General features: G+C 38.4%; 1 protein-coding gene across 9 annotated transcripts in view; it reads left to right on the forward strand.

Annotated features, from left to right (window-relative positions):
- The window catches only part of ANKRD12 (ankyrin repeat domain 12), a 68,644-nt gene that overhangs the window by 44,259 nt on the left and 2,728 nt on the right, over window positions 1–21,657 (forward strand). For 8 of the 9 annotated variants that reach the window (XM_052787833.1, XM_052787834.1, XM_052787832.1 and 5 more), the window contains 4 exons: window positions 1,434–1,581; window positions 5,273–9,972; window positions 18,042–18,140; window positions 19,781–19,924. In XM_052787833.1, the coding sequence (XP_052643793.1) occupies window positions 1,434–1,581; window positions 5,273–9,972; window positions 18,042–18,140; window positions 19,781–19,924 (5,091 nt within the window). Of the gene's footprint in view, window positions 1–1,254; window positions 1,317–1,433; window positions 1,582–5,272; window positions 9,973–18,041; window positions 18,141–19,780; window positions 19,925–21,657 lie in introns of all 9 variants that reach the window. The other variant, XM_052787838.1, reaches the window with a different exon arrangement.

Here is a 21,657-nt window from a genome sequence, read left to right on the forward strand (position 1 = left end):
ATACTTCTGTTGCCAGATATTTTCTGCCAGTATCTGTTTTCTTAAATATTTAACAGTTTCACTTTTACTTTTTTAATAAACAAACATTTCGGTGACTTTTTTTTTTTGAGGGAGACTTCTACTGTATAGAATTCTCAAAAGAAAAATGTCTCCAAACAGTATACTGTGGGTTTCTGTGTATATGTGTATATATATATAAAAAAATATTTAAAGGTGTATATCCTACATTTATTTTTATGTATTTGTTTATGGACTTTGAAATAGAGCAGTGATATATATATAGTCTTAATGATTTTTTTAAAAATTTAGCAATGATGACTTAGCAGAGAAGATAAATGGAGCACTGTAGGTATTTTACATAAATTTCTGAATTTGTTCTTGTTTTCTGCAAACTAGATGCAGAAATTACTCTGCTCTCTCTTTTATTTCATTACTATGTGTGCAATCTGCTGTATAAAGCAAAAAATAGAAAATATCCTTAAATCAAGTATACCTTCCAAACAAGATACTCAGTTTGAAAGGATCTTCTGGAAAGGCTAGAGAAATGAATTATGATAATCTGATTGTGAAATTTTTATTAACTGTTTAGTAACTGTTTCTTATGGGTGTCTAAACAAAAGTGGGTCTTTAGATTAAACTTGCATAAAATTGTAGAGTTTTGGAGAACTGGACCTCTTGCTTGTCTGGTCTTAGCATACCTATCTGGGACAATCTCACTGACACTATGTATCGGAAAAATTCTGAAGTTTCATGTTAACATATCACTGTCTGCTGAATTTTCCCATTCCTAGCATGTAGGACAAAAAAAAAAAAAGTAACTCATAGTGGATGCTGTGCTGAAAATGCAGAGGCCTTGGTATCATTGTAACTTTAATAATTCGTTGCCCTTGATGCTAGAGAAATTGATGATTTTGCTGTATTGTATTCAGTTGGGGATGGCGGTAGTTTATTCCTCCAATAAGATACTTGGATCTCTGTCAGGGCTTTTCTGAAATGCTGTGGAAACCAGTAGTACTGCTACTTGAAAAACTTTTCCTGTTCTTAAGAGTTACGTGCTATAAAATTAGGAGCGAGGAGGTGGATCAACTGCAGAGTAGAGAGCTTGGTAGGTGAGAAACCAGATGAATTGTGTGAGGAAATACTATAACAGCACAAACAAAAGGCCACTGTTGCTTTTCTTTAAGATGATGCTATGTCTGTGTAACAAGAGGACAACTTTTTTTAGTCTTCCTCATTGCCTCCTCTAATGAGCAGATTACATACACCTGGACTTTGCAACTAGTTGCTGAAGTCTTGCTTTCCAGTCTGTCTCACAGGTAGGAGTTTAGGATTGCATATCACATTATCCACATTTTGTGTGCAATGAAAGATTTTTATGCTGGTCAAGGAATATGCTGTGGAAAACCTAAAACTTCATTTATTTAATGCTGCAGATTGTGAAGCTCTTGCTTCGACATGGTGGAAATCCATTTCAAGCTAATAAGCATGGGGAGAGACCTGTTGATGTTGCTGAAACAGAAGAGTTGGAAATGCTATTGAAGAGGGAGGTGCCCATCTCTGATGATGAGGACAGTTGCTCAGGTAAAACCCATTTAATTGCGTACTTCAGGTGTGTCAATTTGTCTGAAGTCAGGTAGTTTTAATCTTTTGCATAGTGTTAGCTATTAAGAGTTGCTGCAGGTAGCAATTGCTATTGCTAAGGTTGTTTTCCACTTTTAGCTTTACAGGTAGTTTTCAAAACTTTCAATTGAATTATATGAAATGTTTATTCAGACTTTTTTTTTTTTTTCCTTCTCTCTCTCTCTAATAAGCCCTTGCCACTTTCCAAATCAACCCTGCCTCAGAATGGTGGTTTTACCAGAGAAAGATACAAAGAAAAATACCATATTTATTATGATATGAAGTGGTTTCTGAGAGGTCTTCTTGGGAGAAAATATCCCCTAAGTCACTTATTTCACCTCCTTAGTAGATGAATTGGGAGCTAATGTCTCACATGGGTATAACTTAGTTACACTTACTCAGTAAAGTCCCTGCCTGTGGGGGAATCACTGATTTGTGAAGATGACCAGATAGTAGCGTGCTTACATGGAGGCAGTAATTCTTGGCCCCTAATGTTTTTCTGCAGGTTAAGGAGCAGGTATCACCTCTTGGGGCACAGAAAGAACTATTGTCTCCTTGGAAGCAAAAGATTCTTGACCATGAGTAACTTGCTTGAGTGCCAGGCAGGAACTTTTCATTCTACTTTCACAGAATCTTGAGGAATTCAGTTTCTTTTGAATAAAAGAAATGAGGTGGATTGAAAACTGGCTGAATGGCCAGGTCCAGAGGGTGGTGATCATTGGCATGAAGTTTAGTTGGAGACCAGTAACTAGCAGTGTACCTTGGAATCAATACTGGGTCCAGTCCTGTTTAACAGCTTCATTAATGATTGGGGTAGAGTGTACCTTCAGGAAGCTTGCTGATGACACAAGGTTAGGAGGAGTGGCTAATGTACCAGAGGTTGTGCTGACATCCAGAGGGACCTCGACATGTTGGATAAATGGGCTGACAGGAACCTCATGTAGTTCAACAAGGGGAAATGTGAAGTCCTGCACCTGGAGAGAAACAACCCCAGGCACCAGTACAGGCTAGGGTCTGACCAGCTGGAGATCATCTTTGCAGAAAAGGAAGGCCCTGGGGGTCCTGGTGGACACCAGGTTGAACATGAGTCAGCAATGTGCCCTTACCTCAAAGAAGACCAGTGGTATCCTGGGCTGCATTAGAAGGAATGTTGCCAGTAGGTCGAGGGAGGTGATCCTTCTCCTCTACTCAGCACTGGTGAGGCCACAGCTGGAGTGCTGGGTCCAGTTGTGGGCTCCCCATTGTAAGAGAGACATGGACATACTGGAGAGAGTCCAATGAAGGGCCAGGAAGATGATGAAGGGACTGGAGCATCTCTCCTATGAGGAAAGGCTGAGAGACCTGGGGCTGTTCAGCCTGGAGGAGAGAAGGCTCAGGGAGATCTTACCAATGTGTACAGATACCTGAAGGGAGGGTGGAAAGAGGACAGCGCCAGGCTTTTTGCAGTGGTGCCCAGTGACAGGACCAGAGGCAGTGGGCACACACTGAAACACAGGAGGTTCACTCTGAAGAGCAGGAAACATTTTTTTACTGTGAGGGTGACTGAGCGCTGGCACAGGTTGCCCAGGGAAGTTGTGGAGTCTCCATCCTTGGAGATATTCAAAAGCCATCTGGACATGGTCCTGGGCAACTGGCTCTGGGTGGCCCTGCTTGAGCAGGGGGGTTGGATGAGATGATCTCCAGAGGTCCCTTCCAACCTCAACCATTCTGTGATTTTTGTGAAAATTACACGAGGGAGAGCATTGTGTCACATGATTGTGAAAGTCAGTGTCTTTTTCCCTGACAGTAAAAAAACCAAAACCCAGGCCAAACCAGCTAAGCAAACAAAAAAAACCCCAAACCAAACCCCTAGGAATGTTTTCTATTCAAGTTTTCACTGTACTTCAAGCAAAAGCAAAAAAAAGTCATATTGCCCTATGTAGAGCTAATAAATGTTCTGATGTAGTGTTAACTTTTTTGGCATTAGAAGAATAGTCTGAAATACAGTGCACAGTCATTCTGTTTTAAGGGACAGTCGTGGCATTGCTCCACAGAATCTACTTAAGCTTAGCCAAATCATTAATCTTAAGAAAAATACTTTTACATATGCATAATAGAAACTTGTAACTATTTAGCAATTGATTCCTCAACAGTTGTCTGTCTGTGCAGGGTATTGCTTAGTTTCCATGGGCTGGTTTCCAAGAGGAACAGAATGTTCTCTGGAGTTTCTCAAGGAGTCGGGATTAGAGAATAGGTGATCTGTCTCCTGCACTTCCATTGGTTTACCTTTAGTCATTAAGGAGTAAGCTCTCTGATGTGTTTGGAATGGGGAAAGACTGTTAAGAGCAAAGCAAATAGGGACATGGAAGAGAGAAGCAGCAACTATCTGGTAGGAAAATGGTGAAGGGGAGGCGCACACAAGCTACAAGGATTGGTTAGAGTTAAGGCAGGAAGATGATGGCCTGTACATATGGGCGAGGGGGGAATATATAAAAAGCTGGTAGCACAGAACTACTAATATGTTCTGGGCGCTACAGATAATATAGAAAGTAATAGGGACATCTGGGATCTATTTTACTGATACTGTGTTGTTGAATACAAAGTAGCTGAGAAGTCTGCTGGCAAGGTATATGTCTTAACCATTGTGTACTGGCAGTTGGTCCATGGAGGATCTTATTGGAAATGAGGAGGAATCTTGCAGCAGAACTTCCCCCCCCCCCCCCCCTTCAAACTTTTAATGTATTGAAACTATCTCATAACTTTTCTTACACTATTATTTCAAACTTTTCTGTTACTTTTTATTCAGTATGTCAAATCTCTAGGTCATGGTACTGAATATTACAATACTCAGTTCTTTGTAAAAAGCAAACTGATAGATTCAGCTGAAGAGGCTTGACTTAGAACCTTATTTGGAGGAAACAATATATCCAGAAAGACTTTTTAAAGATTTTTGAGTTCTAGATTTTTGTATGATCAGGTGGTGATAACATTCCATATGTTTCCTAAGATTTAATTTTAGGAACAGTTGAGAGGTTTACATTTTGGACTTGCAAGTCCAAGACATCCAGTACAACATACTTGTTCCATGCTATGCACTCGTATAGCAGAGACCAGTTGCAGTGAATTATAGCATAGTCTAGTTTAGGCTGTCCATATCAGGTGCATAAAGATTCATGAGGGAATTTCTTTACATGAGCAGCTCTTTGTCTTTTAAGAATAAAAGCTTATCTGCTGTTGAAACATGACTAAATAGTTCATGTAGAAGAACATAGTTTAGTTGTTAGAGAGCATAAGAGTTGATGAATTCCTAGAGGAATAAGTCATCATAGTAAGATGTCCTTGAGAAAGAGTCAGGTTATGCAGGAATTAGGCACAATAGGTGAAGTTTACAATATTTAAAGTGCATTGCTTTTATTAGATGGAGATATAAATGCTAATTAATATTTTTACATACCTGGATGAGAGCTGTAAAGCGTGGGAAGCAGTTTGGTTTCATGACCTTTTGTTTTCTCTTAAAAAGCTTAATTCTAGTGAGAAGGTTTATTGTGTGCTTTGAGTGTTTTTTTCTTTTTTCATTTCTATAGCAGTGTGACTGCTGAACTGTTTTGTCCTGAACTAAAGTGTGAAGAATGTCCCATCAATATTCAACTCATTTTTGGTTTTCTTATTCTAGATTCTGAAGAAGCTCCATCTGTAAATCCTTCCAGTGTAGAGGGGAATGTGGATTCAGAAGCAGAAAAGGACTCTGTAGCCAATGACAGCAAACAAATGGTCCCTAGTAAGGCACCACTTCCATCTGCTCTTGATGAGTATGAGTTTAAAGATGATGATGAAGATGAAATGAAAAAAATGATTGATGATAAACATATTCTTAGGAAAGACCTAAGGAAAGAGGATGAGACTGAAGTTGAAAAGAACAGCGTATTTGTGAAACAAGAAAAAGTTGTCTTTTCAAAATCATTTAAAAGCAAAAAGCAGAAACCATCTAGAGTTCTGTATTCAAGTTCTGAAAGTTCAGATGAAGAAATACTTCAGGACAAGAAGACAGTCTCTCCTTGCTCTATTTCAGAGACATCAAATTCTGATGTAAGAGTGAAGAAAGAATATATAGTTACAAATGAACACAAGCAAAAAGGCAAAGTTAAAAGGAAAGTAAAAAATCAGAGCAAAAATAAAGAGAATCAAGAACTAAAGCAAGAAAAAGAAAATGCTAGAGTAACAAATATAGTTACTTCTGGGTTAGATTCTTTAGATAAAACTAGAGAGGAAGAAACCTTTAAGAAGTCTTTCACCCCAAAAGACGATTCTTCTTTACATCTATTTCATATCACTGCTGGCAAATCTCCGAAGCATCCCTGTGGATTAAGTGAAAAGCAGTCAACACCATTAAAGCAAGAAAACACCAAAACTTGCTTATCACCAGGAGGTTCTGAAATAACATTGCAATCTGAATTAGTTCGCTATGATCACAACACTGATTCTGAATATCTAGTAGAAAGTTCTAGTGGCAAATCTTGCAAGCACAAAGAAAAAAGCAGGCATCATCAGAAAGATTTTAACTTAGAATTTGGTGAAAAATCTAGTCCTAAATTTAAAGAGGAAGATAATAGCTCAACATTTGAGAATTCAGAGTATACTCTGAGAAAGACTGACAAGGAAGGTAAAACACTTAAAAAGCATAAATTAAGGCACAAAGAAAGAGAAAAGGACAAGCACAAAAAGGAACAGGATGGGGAGAAGGAAAAACATAAACATAAAGATAATGTTAAAGAGGTTCAAAGAAGTATTGAGTTTGACAGAGAATTTTGGAAAGAGAACTTTTTCAGAAGTGATGAAAATGAAGATATGTTGTTAAATATAGAACATGAATCTCTTTCTTCAGACAGAAAATCAAAGCTGGAAAAAGCTGTGGCGAAAGAAGATAAGTTAGTTAAGGAGAGACAGTTCCAGAAAGAGAGAAATGCTAAAGAGGAGAGAGAGAAAGAGAAGAACAAAAAGGAGAATGAGAAGTTTCTCAGGGATGAAAAAATAAAAGATACAAAAGAAGAAAAAGAAATTATGCTTGCAGATAAAGAAATGGAATTGTTCTGCTTTGGTGTTAAAGATGAGGCAGCCAGCACACATTTAATAGAAAAAGAAACAGATACTGAAAAGCAGGAAAAGAATTTAAAGGAAAATAAAGAAAAGACTGAAAAGCGAACCTCAGCCAGAGAAAAAGATGTTGAAAAGATAGAAAGAAAAAATGGAGAAAAAGAGAAAAAGGTAAAACATGAACACAAGCTAGAGAAAGAAAAAGCAGAAGTAAATGAAAATATAGAGAAAGTAAAGGAGAAGCCGAATTTCCAGCAAGCAGAAAGATGCCATAAGGAAAATGATAAAATAAAAAACATGGGTACTTCTAAAAAACTTGATGACAAAGAAAGAAGTAAAGAAAAAACTGATAAGAAGCATGACAAAGAAAAGGCTGATAAAGACAGACATTGGGCTGAAAGCAAAGAAAAACACTGTACTGAAAGAAAAGTCAAACAGTCTGAAAAAGAATCTGAATATACTAAAACAGAAAAAAATAGAACTAAAGACAAAGAAAAAGAGCTTGAAAAAAAAGACAAATCCAAAGACAAGGAGATCTCAACAGCAGCAAACTCAAAACACATGCAAGAGGAAAGGAGATGCAGTATTACAGAAAGTAATAAAACAGTGCATGACAAACTGTCATCTTTGAAAGAAAAACCAAAAGATGATTTATTGAAAACTGCAGATGGTAGAGAGAAAGATAAAAAAGATAAAGATACAGACAGGTACAAAGAGAGAGACAAGCATAAAGATAAACTGCATCAAAGTAGTTTACTTAAACTAAAACTCGAACATGAGAAACTTAAGCCTAAACCAGCTCCTGCACCAAAGGATGCTCGACCTAAAGAAAAAAGATTAGTCAACGATGATTTAATGCAGACTAGTTTTGAAAGAATGCTTAGCCTTAAAGATCTGGAAATAGAGCAGTGGCATAGAAAACATAAAGAAAAAATAAAACAGAAAGAGAAGGAACGTTTAAGAAACCGCACTTGTTTAGAACTTAACAAGATGAAAGAAAAACCAAAACACTTATTAGCTGAAGTAAAAAGCAAAGACCTGATTCGTTCAAAAAGCTCAGAGTTGCCAGATGTTTGTATGAAGGAAAAACAGCAGAAGGATGCTACAAATAATAGATCGCAATCAGTAGATATGAGAAATGTCAATGTTACAAAGCCTTCATTGGTTTTAGATAATTTAAATAGATCCCCCAAATCAGAAAGTGAAAAGACAGGTCTGAGCTCCAGATCGGTGTCCATGGTTTCAGTTGCAAGCTCTGAGGATTCTTGCCATACCACAGTAACTACTCCAAGGCCTGTAATCGAATATGATTCAGACTTTATGCTAGAAGGTTCTGATTCCCAAATGCCTTTCTCACAATCACCATTTTTGGCAAGTGCTAAATCACCAGCCCTTCTTGAAAAAGAGACTGATGGTCTTGCCGAGTTGCCAGATCACATTAAGCCACCTTTCACAAACAGGCTTCCACTAATGTACATTAGATCAGCATCTGTTGATGATGTGAAACTGGTTTTAAATGAGTGTAGACCTGTTATGGAGGTTCGAAGATGCAGCATGCCTGCTGCTGTTTCTGAACACAGCAAACAGCCTCAAATATCAGAAGAAAATAATCAGAAGGCTCTGCCGTCCGTTCAGACTTATGCTAGCATTTCTCCTAAACCAGAACTACTGTGTAGCATGCTTGAAAGGGATTTTCAAAGTAGTATGTCTGGTTTGCAGTCAAACTTTACATCATGTCCAACTGGAGCTGTTAGCAACAAGCAGGCAACAATGGGTACAAGTACCATTAAAAATATTTCTCAGCTGAGCCCTTCAGAAGACTATAATATGCATTTAGAGCCATGTAGTCAAAGTGGTGTGACTCAGCAAACTAAACCGTGGGACGTGCCTTTTGACAGACTTAATTCATTAAACAATGAGTTTAACAGCTCAGGTTATGATGTATCAGAACAAGATACTAACAGTGTTACAGCAATGCATAATTCTGAAAGCAGGACATTAAGAGAGCAACAAGTATCTGAAATTTTCCCTCAGCATGCTGAAATTAAGGGAAGTTCCAGTTCTCAAAAATCTGCATCATTTTTGCCTTCGCAGTCACCTTGTTCTTTACCTATCCAGCCACTCCCAGATGTGTCTAAACATGTTTCTTTACCAGGCATTGGCAGTCAAGATTCATCATTTGTACAACAACAAAATCTAGTTCAAACTCCGACTTCTACTTTGGATACAGATGCTACTAGTACCAAAGAGCTGGAAAACACTTCCTTCCCTTCAAATATTAAGAAGGCTGATGCACCCATTGCTGTATACTCTGAGAGCACTGTGAAGGATATTTCACAGAGCTATGAAAGGGTGAATGATTTACCTACGGTACCATTAGAAAAAGATATTCCTGAAAGCGATAGCAGTTCACAATTAAATGTAAATTCGTACGCATTCAGTAAAGTTGTTTGTAAGAATGCTGAGAGTGAAGTGGATAGTAACACAAGAGATACTTCAGACATGAGAAATGAAAAAGGCCAACAAGAAAAGTTGGTTTCAGTGCATGTTGTTGATAATAAAGCCAACGATCTCTGTGAACTAAATTCAGGAATGTCGAAGGGAATTATGAACGAATTGGCTAATAAAAAACCCTGCACTGCAGACAGAGAAAATGTGTTGGCAGATGATCTACCACAGTACTCCTCTTTATGTAATTTGGAAAATAGTTCACAACAGATTACACAGGAAGAGGTGCATAAATACAGCCAAATAATTAAACTAGAAGAAGAAATTGCTGAGGATCAGAAGGTGGAACAGCAAGAAGTACCTCAAAGAATTACGAGGAACAGAGCAAATATGCTTGCTAACCAGGGTAAGCAGAATCTGCTTGGCTGCACGCAGACATCAGAAAAAGAGTCTGAATTGTCAGCGTCTATGAAAGCAAGGATTAGATTAACAGAAGAGGATGATGCTCAGGTACATCATCCACGTAAGAGAAAGGTGTCGCGTGTGCCTCAGCCTGTGCAAGTGAACCCTTCTTTACTGCAAGCTAAGGAGAAAACCCAACAGTCACTGGCAGCTGTTGTTGATTCTTTGAAACTTGAAGAGATTCAGCCATACAGTTCTGAGAGAGCAAACCCATATTTTGAATACTTGCACATAAGAAAAAAAATAGAAGAGAAGCGTAAATTACTATGCAGTGTTATTCCTCAGGCACCTCAATATTATGATGAATATGTGACCTTCAATGGCTCATACCTTCTGGATGGCAATCCCTTGAGCAAAATATGCATCCCAACTGTAAGTAACATGGTCTTTAAATATACAGTACAATGAAAGGCATATTTTGGTTTTATTTTTGTAACTTTCATATTCTTCCTAACTTGCTTCTGAATACTTGTGCTGAAAATAGTAAGTTGACATATGTCAAATTAATATTGACCAGTAATGTCATATTTAAAAGACCCATTCAGTGGAAATATAAACAGTGGCTTCACAGTCGTTACAAGACACACCATCATGTATGACACCTGTAAAAGGCACACAGACAAATGTTATATTTCGAAGTATTTACTACTGTAAAGCCTACCCTTTCAAAAGTGAAGTCAGTTGTTGAGAGCTTCTCTGAATTTATGCTGGTGATAATTTGGTTATAACTAATTATTCAAAGTTGTTTCATTTGGAGAGGGGGTGGATGTGCAGTGCTTCAAATTATGAAGTCCATCACCGAAAGTTTTAAGTAAGAGAATGCCTGCTAACTATCTCAGTTTGTCCTTAATACTCTCAAGAGCAGCAGATGTAATCTGCTGTGTCCCGGCTTTTGTAATCTATCAATTTAAGTTGTTCTGAATTTTATTTGATAATGTGAAGTTCTTTTCCTTTACACTGAAGAACATCCATAGTACAGGGACACTTGTTTAGTTCTAAGCTCTCCATAGTTCTGACATGGGCATATTCCTGACGACAGCTGTGAAGGAGGTTTGTGCAATGCAGAACATAATTGGCTCAAGGGCAGTTAATGTTACTATTTGCTATGGAGGTGCCCCTCAAGGTGTCTCACAATAACACATGGTCGCTGCTGGTCTCTGTTTTGAAGTCAGCATAAAGCACTTCCTTTGCTCCTCAGCACAATTGATTCTGTGCTTATTGTTCTACGTGGGGGTACAGGGGAGACCTGAAACATTGTGCATTTGGGGGTTTTCTGATGTACTATTACTCCCAGGAGTAGGAGATTTTCTATTTTTCTACCTATTATCTGATCCACTTAAACTATTAGCTTAAAGCTGTTTGAATGGTTTAAGTTAACACAGCTGAAAGACGCTGAGATGATGCATTTGATTTCCTAAAGCAGTTGTTTGGCTGACATACGGTAGCTTGGTACTGTCAGAATTTAGTAGTATTTGATTGTATGCCCATTACTTAAGATGTGTCAAGTTAGGAAAAGTCTGAGTTTAGGAGGAATGGGGAGAATATCTTAATCCTTAACTAGCAAAAATGCCTACTAAACTGAACTGTTTGTATATATGAAATCTCATACACACAGGCCAAGCATCCAGTCTTCAGCGTCTGTATTTCTGAATAGACTAGTTATGTTGACTCTTTCAAGATAACTTGCCCCTACTTGAGATGTGGCCTTGACTTTTTCCAATAGAGTTGAAGATTCTTTTGATTAAGCAATGAACACAAATTTAATGTATAAAAGTAAATTTAAAAATATGTTTTCCTCATTCTGGAGGTAGTCATAATCCCTCATATATAGCTGTTTCTTCTCATTTTTCCACTATGCCCCCTATGTCTGCCCAAGGGGATTAATACATGTATCCTCTTAATGTTACGTGAGTTCTCTCTTATTTGATGGTGACCACAGTTCTTTTAAATTAGTAGATCAATTACAGTCTGAGGAAAGATGTGGGTAAGATGACCCTTTTACTTGGTCTGTAAGTGAACTGAGATGTATAGTAAGCTTTGCTACAATGTACCAGGCTGTTAGCCTTCCTCAGTCTGCAAATCTTTCTCAGTGGCTGTTGCAGCTTCTATAATAAATCTTTATCCTTGGAAGCAGAGATTTTTTCTTTTTTTTTTTTTTAATATCATCTGCTAGTCAAGAACATACTGTTTCCAAGCTACGATTAACTGCTTTGGCATCACACTTCGGTGCTTAATTTGGGATAAGCAGGAAGTGGAGAATCACAGCATCTATTTTTCCCTGGCCCATCCTCTACCTGGGCAATAGAATTCATTTCTGTGTCATAAATGGCAATGTGTGTAGGCACTATAAGAAAGGGAGGGTTATTGACTTGATATTAAAGCCTGCCTCATACTTCCTTCCTGTCTTTCATGCTGTGTATAACAGGGACTCTGCAGTTCATGAAAATAAAATTTAGATAGTGGGGTAGTGCAAACTCTTGGGTAACTTAGGTTCAAAAAATATCAGAGATGAATGCGTGCTCCCTGTTCTCAATGGCTTTTAATTACTTGTTGAGAAGAAAAACCTCTAAAAAAGTTGATAAAAATGTGAATATGTACTTGAAGGATTACAGTTATTGATTTTTATCTCATTTAGATTTCTGAGTTGCTTCCCTACACATACGTGTTCTGGTGATACTGATGATTTAAACTGTTACTTGTTTTGTATATGCTTTCATGGTACTGTTAATCTTCTACAGTTGCAGAAAGAACAAGTGGAGCTTTTTATTCCAGGCTGTTAGGAGCAAAAGAGAAGAAAATCCTGAGAAGCCAAAATAAATGATCAGTAAATTGGTATTTATTTCCATTAGGAGTAACGTGTAAAAGAGCAGCAGGAGTTTTAATCTAAAGAGGGAGATATTTTAAGCATTTTAGTTTTGTCTGAAAAATCATCTACGCTGCAGCTAAATGCTTTGTTTAATTACTGTCGCTTGTGTAAACACACTATTTTGATAAAATTTTTCATGTTTCTTTCCAGAAAAAAGATACAATTTAAAAAATTAGTAGTAGTTCAGATTTAACTTCTTTGCAGAGCTTGCTTGTGTATACAATTTAATAATTTTAGTTTGTCACCATTTAAAATCACGATCATAATAGTTCCTATTACAAATACCATAAAAAGGAATATAGCTAAACCAGAGAGCATTTCATGCTCAGAAGTGAATGTTTGTATATTCTACACATTGTCCAACAATATGAAAATAAGGGCTATGCCTAGTCTCTCTACAATTGTGGAATATTAATAACATGTATGTGTTGTTACGCATATAATGTGTAATTTAATATGCAACTATAAAATGATGTTTCTGTCGGGATTGTTTTTTAAATTTTTCCTTTGATGGTTCTTTAACGATTCTCTGTTAAACTGATTTTTGCCTCATTAATTTACATCGGCTATGGGAAAGTAGATACTCTTTCTTAAATTATTCCTGTATCTTAGATATCACTGTGTGACGGTATACGTGAAGACAATATATTTAGCTCTGACACTCCGAGACTCAGAGTAGTTTGTGTAACATACTGTTCTCTGCGTTGGAATTTTGTTGATGCATTATAGTTTATCTGATGAACTTCAAACATCCTGTAGGTGGGAACCAGGAGATGGTGCACTTAAGTTTGATTTCCACAGCCTTGTTTATATACTGTAATTTATAACCCGTATCACCTAAGGCTGTAAGGATAGTCACGTATGAATTGTGGCTTCCCTGTCACCAGTGCAAATACAAAACAAGAGGAGACATCTGGTCGGTTCAAACCAGAAGGAAACAAATCTGAATCTTCTAACATAGTAAATTTAAATTGTACTTAGCTATGTTGCCTTTCAGATTGCTACATCAGTATGTTCTGGGGGGTTCAGTCATCTTTATCTGTACTGCCTCCTGAGAAGAGGTACCAAGATGATTCATTTCCAGCTTCCAATGGCTATCTAGTGGATATGTTTCTAGTAAAAGGGATTCTGTCCAGTCTCTCTGGCATTGCTGTAGAAACTTAAGTGGCAAACTATAGCAATAGAGCAGGCCAGTCGATTTGGGTGGCATGGGTGAGGGGAGATAGGGATGTGTGAAAATAATTGCAGAAAATTTGTGTATGTGTGAATCTGAGTTAGCTTCAGTGTTGCTCTTTTTTTTGGTACGAGGTGCAAAGGAGGATTGAAGGTTTATGGAGTGAAAAGTTGCTGTTCTTGGTGTAGTTGTTATGAAGGATGCAAGGCATGCAAGAAACTTTCTTAATTGATTTTCATGGGTTGGAGATGGTGAGGGTATGCCTTGAACCTTAGCTATTACTGAACAAACCTGTTTTGACGACTGCCTTCTAGTCAAGTGGAGCAAAGAGCTGAAAGGCTGAGTTCTGTCCAGCTTTTCTGGGTAGTTTCTCAGACTGGGATTAGAAAACGTTTGAGAAGGCAGGGCCCCTTTGTTTTCCCTCTCTTCTGTATGGAGTCTGGGCCCTTAAGAAACTAGTTTGATAACTTATTTTGGTTATATAGAAAACTGAGGTCAGCTTTTCCTTGTGGCATTCAGTTTCATGCTCTGTTCTTGCAAGTCCAATATACATGTTCGTATTTTCCCTACAACTTTTTACAGCCTCTTTACTAACAGTCTCTTTGACTAGAAGATCTGAGAGACTCTTCTGGCTGCTGTTGCCTTGAAACCTTTATCTTCACTTTCCTTTGAGAGCAGAAAGTTTATTTCTTTTGTCCAAATCCAGTGCTGGTTCACAAATTGGGATTTCCAGCAGGTGGTGTGAGACTACTCAAATCCTGTTTGCAGACTTTAAGGATCTGAGGCTCTTTATTCCCGTGTTTGCAAGAAGAGAGGAAAAAATTCATAGTTTCAGAAATTCCCGTCAGCAAGCTCAGTCCTGTATTTAGCTTTATGTTTTGGAAGACAGTATAGGGCTGACCCAAGTTTTTGTAAGTGTATGCAGAGGCGGTAGCGATCTCTGGGATCATAAAAACCTGTAGCTGCCGCACAGGCAGCCTTTCGTGCTGCTAGCGCTTAGTGCTCGCGCAGAATGGCTCCGAGGCCATTGGGGGGTCCCGCCTCGGTCGGTCGGAAGGCCGCAGTTAGTGCTGCGGAGAGGCGCTCGCCCCGGGGGGGTGTCTCCTAGCCCGGCCGCGTCCCTGGCCGGCACGGCTGTCTCCGGCCGGCGGGGGCCTGCCCGCCGCCCCGTCCGCAGCGCTAGGGCGCCGCCTGCTGCTTGGGACGCCGCTGGCCGGCCGGCGTCCGCCGCGCGGGCTGCCAGGTAGGGTGAAACGGTGGTTAGCTGTCGGTTAGAAAAAGCGGGATGTGGCCGATCGGCAAAAGCAGTAATCTAATAAAGCAGTTCTGGGATCTGAACATAGTCTGCTGTGTTGTCATAGCACCTTCACAGAGGCAGTTCTCTTACGCATTTAAATAAAAGTCCACACCAGTTTGCTGTCTAGATAATTAAGTCCTGTCCAGTTATTCCCTACAGTGTTGATTCTTATTTCTTTTGCAAAATTAAATGGCCTATAAGGGAATAACATTTTATAATATTTGAAATTTTTCAGGTGATATGGATGCTTGCCAACTCAGAAATTTTTATTTCTGGATAAATGTATTGGGTTTGTGTGGTGGGGTTTTGGTACTGGGGGAGGGGCTACAGGGCTGGCTCCTGTGAGAAGCTGCTAGAAGCTTCCCCGGCTCCAAGTCAGAGCTGCCTCTGGCCAAGGCCGACCCTATCAGTGACGGCGGTAGCGCCTCTGGGAGAACAGATTTAGGAAGGGGAACCTGCAGCAAGTGGGGGGAGTGGGATGTGAGAGGAACCCCTCTGCAGACACTGAGGTCAGTGAGGAGGAAGGAGGGGAGGAGGGGATGCCCCTGCAGCCCGTGGTGAGGCGGCAGGCTGTCCCCCCCCCAGCCCATGGAGGGGAGCGGGGGAGCAGATGCCCACCTGCAGCCCATGGAGGAGCCCGCGCTGGAGCAGGTGGGTGCCCCCCAAGATGGCTGTGACTCCATGGGAAAGCCCGTGCTGGAGCAGTCTGTGACTGAAGGGCTGCAGCCTGTGGAAAGGACCCACGCTGGAGCAGGTCATGAAGAACTGCAGCCCGTGGGAAGGACCCACATTGGAGAAGTTTGTGGAGGACTGTCTCCCATGGGAGGGACCCCACGCTGGAGCAGGGGACGAGTGAGGAGTCCTCCCCCTGAGGAGGAAGGAGCGGCAGAGACAGTGTGTGATGAACTGACCACAACCCCCATTCCTGGTCCCCGTGTGCTGCTGGCGGGGAGGAGGTGGAGAAAATCGGGAGTGGAGTTGTGCCTGGGAAGGAGGGAGGGGTAGGGGGAAGATGTTCTAAGGTTTGGTTTTACTTCTCAATAACCTGTTTTGATTTGATTGGTAACAAGTTAAATTGATTTTGTTTTTTTTCCCTGAGTCAAAAGGTTTTGCCCGTGACCATCAGTGGTGAGTGATCCCTCCCTGTCCTTGTCTCCACACACGAGCTTTTTGAGCTTCTCGTTACATTTTCTCCTCCCCATTCCACTGGGGGGAAGGAGCAAGCAAGTGGCTGCGTGGTGCTTCGTTGCCGCCTGGGTTTAAACCATGACAATAACCTAGCTGCATAAACTGAAAGAATATTCATAGACAGATTGTTTATCTTGTTTCTTATGCTGTGTGCTTCTCTGTTAGAAAAAGCACTGAGGTTTTTGAGAGATCTTTTTGGGGTGAGTAAAATTAATTAAATAAAAGCTTGGTGTTGCTACAAGCATCTTCTCTTATTGAAAGACTATGACAGCACTGTTGTACTGTGCCATGAATGCAAAGTTTCCAGGCAAAACTTGACTGCAGTATATCTCAGGCTAAACTTAAACACACTATCTATTATGATGGAGACAGATTATTCCAGTAGATGTTTGTGGTTTGGGTTTTTGTATGTGTGTGTGTGCGCGCGCGCGTGTGTGTGTGTTTGTTTTAATACTGATGACTTATACAAAATGTCATATGCCATAAATATTACTCACTGGTTTGGGAGCCAAACTGTTTTCATTGAGAGAAGTGAAGTGTATCTTGCATAGTAGTTTGAAACATGAAGGAGTTCAATGTCATTTTATACCAAATAATAACTTAAGGAATGAACTGCAATTCATTATTCAATATGTTCTTTAATTCCAAAGCCATTGGCTAACTTCCAGTTGGGGAAAAAATTGTTCTGAAATAATTTTCAAAGATAACAATAATTTAATAACTTTTGGTAGATAAATCACTTTGTTACTGGAGTGTATAGGTGCAGGATTGATAGTAGTAATACAATATGTCCATATTTTCATAATGGATTTATTATTTCCTGACAGTTGCTGGATCCATATTACTGAATAGAATTATTTATGTCTATGTGTTTGTTAGGTACAAGGTAGTGTATAATACCTGTAGGTATGTATGTCAGCTGTGGTTTCTGAGTATCAGTGGTAGTAAGCAGTATTTCATTTAGTTTTGATGAGTCTCTCCAAAGCAGTATCAATGCTCTTGCATCTAGCAGTTAAAAAGCATGCTGAACCATTCAACAGAACTTGCATAGAGAAAAGTAAACTTTGGGTGGAGCTTTAAAACTCCCAAGATGTTAATTAGTTACTTCTCAAGAAACATCTGATTTCTGTAGTTGCAATGAGAGCTCCAGGTGCCTTTTTGGTGTTTTTCATATAGCTCAGTCAGGACAGTAATTTACAGTAATTGACTAAAAATGCAAAATGTTTAGAGTATAGCTAATCAGTAACAGTGCTGATAGCTCATTCAAGTCTATTTGATTTTTTTAATTATTATTTTTTTTAGGCATAAGCTTTTTAAAAAAATTATTTGAATAACTGACAGGAGGAAACACTGTGGGAAGCCACTGCCTGGGGCTGTAGTGTACTTTCTGTGCTTGCTTGTGTTCTGCATGATTGTAAGATTAGGAATATGGTCAGTTATCTTTTGTGCCATATAAAATGCCAGTGACACTGTATGGATATATCCACTGACTTATTTTTTTAGCAGTATTTTTCTTTATCTTACTTTGTATTTGTCTAGTCAGTTTTTAACTTCTCAAAATAAACAGTTGTGCTTTAAAGAGTCTTTAAAATTGAAAGGAAGTTGTATTTTTACTGTCTTCTAATGTATAGCCCTTTTAAAGAATAGCTATGGCATGCTGACAGTGACTGGTTAAAAGTACTAAACAGTTTGAAATGCTATTTCAGTTGGTTTTATTAACTTTATGGTAAAGAATCCTCAAAACCTTTCATTGCAGATGGATTGAAGTCACATAATTAATGGAATGTACAAAACTCTCATATTTTCCCTAAAAAATACTTCATGTTTTTTTTAAATAAATGCTGAAATCATATAGGCAATGTTAAACATACATTAAATACATATTCACTATACTATTTATAAAACTTTCTGCACAGATTACACCACCTCCCTCACTGTCGGACCCACTTAAGGAACTATTTAAACAACAGGAGGTTGTAAGGATGAAACTACGTTTACAGCACAGTATTGAAAGGGTAAGATTAACGTAATTTATTTTTTTTATTTCCCAACTTTAAGCTTTAGGGTTTTTTTCTTTTTCAATGGACAGACTGTATTTTGCTCAATTTAACAATGCCTGAGAAGAAATCTGCCTTCTATCCAAATTAATGAATTGGAGAAACTTGTAAATAAAAAAAAAAAAATAGTTTGGACAACTGTTAGCAGAATACTTAAGTCAGTAAGATAGCAGCTTTTTCCTGTAATTGCTCTAAGATGTGGCCCAGATTTTTCCCAGGGGCAGTGGGGAGTGGGAAGAGAGCTGCAGAGTCTAGTTTTGAAAGTTAATAACGGTTGTAGACTTCAGAACCAAATTGACCGAGTTAAAAGAATTCAAGCAAGAGTAAATTCTGTATTGGTAGAAGACACGTGGCTCTAAGACTAAAACATTATTTGCAATATTCTGCTTGGAAAAACTGCCTAAAATTATGTTAGAACTACATCTGTAGGCTTCACTGAATTTGAATACAGAAATTGAGAAAATATTCCTGGTTTAAGAGTATTCTTTATTTTTACGTTGCCCAAACCTTTTTCTTTGGTAGCCTAGATTTAGATGTCTTGTCAGTATTGTGAGCCAGATTGCTTGTGGACACAGACAGGACCCCTTTCTCACGTAGAATGTATCTTTAAGGGTTTCCACACAGTTATACAAGCAGCAGGCTCATTAAAACCCAGTGTGGTAGTGTTTTGATTAAGTTTATTTCAATGTGGCTTAACAAACCAGATGAGGGAGGGGTTTCACTTGAATTCAGCATTTCAGTGTAAAGCTCGGTATAAAATAACAAGCACAAAGAATGTAAACATGGTTCGAGTTCTGACTGAAAAGAAATTAGTTGTAACCAAAGGAAAGATGCTGCTTTTTCTGTTTTCAGAGCTTTTTATAATCCACCTTATTTTCTTTTGATAAAAATTAGAGCCATTATGTTGCAGAGCAGTAAACGCACAGATACATTCTTTTAGGTCTTATAAAATTCTGCATATTTTTAGTTATTTTGCTCAAATAGACTGTTCTTCAAATCAAATCCACTTTTTCCAACTATAAGTCAAGTGTGGCCAAGTGAGCTATATTTTCTTGTCTCAGTTCAGGAAAGAATCTTTGTCCAGCTATGAATTTATTGAGTTTCTGCATATTGTTTAGAAAAAAAAAATATTAAAATAAAATAAAATTCTATCCTGCAAATTGTATTTCTGCTTCAGTTTGCTTGGCCATTGTGCCTGGCATGACAAGCATGTGACAAAAATCTTTGTACATTCAAGACTCACAAACCTATGTCCCAGCCCTATGCTCCTCATACTTTTCATCTTTCACCTTCTTGATTAACTAGAAGTTGCCCCAGTAGCACCAAGTGGAAAATCTGGGCATGACATTCAGCCAACGGTGCGGGGGGAGAAGGTGTTTTCAGTTCTGACAGTCAGGGAACACTCTTCGCATCATTAAATTGAATTTTGGATTTGCTTAGATTAACAACCACTCTTCCCTCCACCAGGCCATTTCTCACACTGTTCAAAAGTGTAGGCCTTAAAAAGAAATGTTTAAATGAATGGACGTTTTTATGAATCAAACTGAAATGCCTAATTTCCAAATGTATACTTATATGTTGATATCTCATTCAATTAGGAAAAGCTTATTGTTTCTAATGAACAAGAAGTTCTACGTGTTCATTATCGAGCAGCAAGAACGCTAGCTAATCAAACGCTACCATTCAGTGCCTGCACTGTTCTGCTGGATGCCGAGGTTTATAATGTGCCTCTGGATGCTCAGGTAAAGAGATGTATTTCAGACAAAAATGTCTGTCTAGCCTGACTCAAAAGGAGTGTTTGGAGTGAATTCTGTTCCCATACTGAAATTGTCGTTGATTTGTTTGGAATCAAGATTTTGCTTATTATAGATCATTACTTTGATTAGGCCTTATTTGGGTATACAATAACAAGAGGATATGGGTATATACACACTGATTTTCTGGTTTGTGCCATGTCTGGTTTTCTTTCACCTCCAGAAAAAAAAAATTATCAGAATGTAAGATCATTTTTGTAAGTAGTCCAGAGGATTGGAATGCAGTAGTGTGTGAAGTGATGAGATCAGTTTGTGAAATTTGGAAATGTTTTGTGGAGATTTGCACATTATACTTTTCTCCTCTCTGTAAGGCGGTCACTAGAACTGTTCCATAAAAAAACAGATGACCAACAGTGAAATGTTGAATGCTACCAGATTAAATTATTTTTTTCGAAATTGCCTCAAGCTCTATATTATTTACATGCACCATGTTATTTACATGTTCAGTGGTGGTATTTAGCCCTGATTAAAACAAATGAGCAGTATACCTTTTATGGACTACCACTCAGAGGTTTGCTGCAACTGTATCTCTAAAAGAATATAATTTCATGGTGTTGGTATTTTGTGAACAGGTCTGCTAACTAACAGAAACAGCATTCAGAACCTGTTCCAGTGACTGTGAGGAGCACATAATGCAAGGAAGAAATGTGATGTTTTGGATGTAATAAAAGTGTTGATGCATTGGATGTTGGGCATTTTAAAATGAAACACCTACATTTCCAACATATGTGGAATTCTACTTTAGTCCTGGAGCCCCTTATAGAATTATTACAGCTTCCAGTGTTTCCTCAGTCTGTTACTACATTTTTTTTGCCCATCTTTAAAGAACTAGGGCTATGCAAAACAACGTGGTTCAGCAGGAGATAGCAGTTTATGGAGATTCTCTTGTTCTCCCATTTTAAGCTTTGTACTGACAATTTTTTAACTCATCATTTCCTTAGTAAATCTAACTGATAGGGCAAAAATGAGATTTTTTTTCTCTTCTGTTAACAGTCCAAATACCATCATTGTTAGTTCTGAAGTTCAGAATGTGCTTTGCTTTATTTCTGCCCCCGTTTAGAGGCCCTGAGCTTTTTAGAAATTTGAGATGCATCTGAGTTACGCATATAACTGCGTTTTTATAGTTAATATTTTACAATTGATTTCTATATTTGAATTCTGTGAAGCAAAAGGAATCTTTATTGGGGGAGAAGTTGTTGTGGTCCCCGCCAGCCCGCCCCCCCCCAAAGTATTGCAGCTTTTTTGACTGCCTATATAATAATAGTAGTAAAATGCCTTTCCTTCCCCCTCACTACCTCAACAGCTTTGTGTTTCAGTCTGTGGTAATTTTTCTTAGAAAAGTTAATACTGCACATAATGTTCAGCAAAGTATTAAATATATTTTTTTATTATAATTGAAATGTTTTAAACTACCAACTTGATGCTTTGATTTAAATTTGCTTCATGAGAAGAATGTAGATGCATAGGAAACCATTCTCTTGCAATGCATTCTTCCACTTTCCTGTTACCCCGCTAGCAACTCTTAATTTTGTTCTCCAATAAAGAAATATTTCTGACAAAACTTTTCTTGTATTTGAGCAAATAGCTGAGAAAGATTTGTAAGCAAAGATCTGGTTTATTTTGCAGGAAAATGACCACCTCAGAACCGTTTTTATGGGAAT

Source organism: Harpia harpyja, chromosome 5 (genome assembly GCF_026419915.1).
Source record: "Harpia harpyja isolate bHarHar1 chromosome 5, bHarHar1 primary haplotype, whole genome shotgun sequence".
Classification (NCBI taxonomy): Eukaryota; Metazoa; Chordata; class Aves; order Accipitriformes; family Accipitridae; genus Harpia; species Harpia harpyja.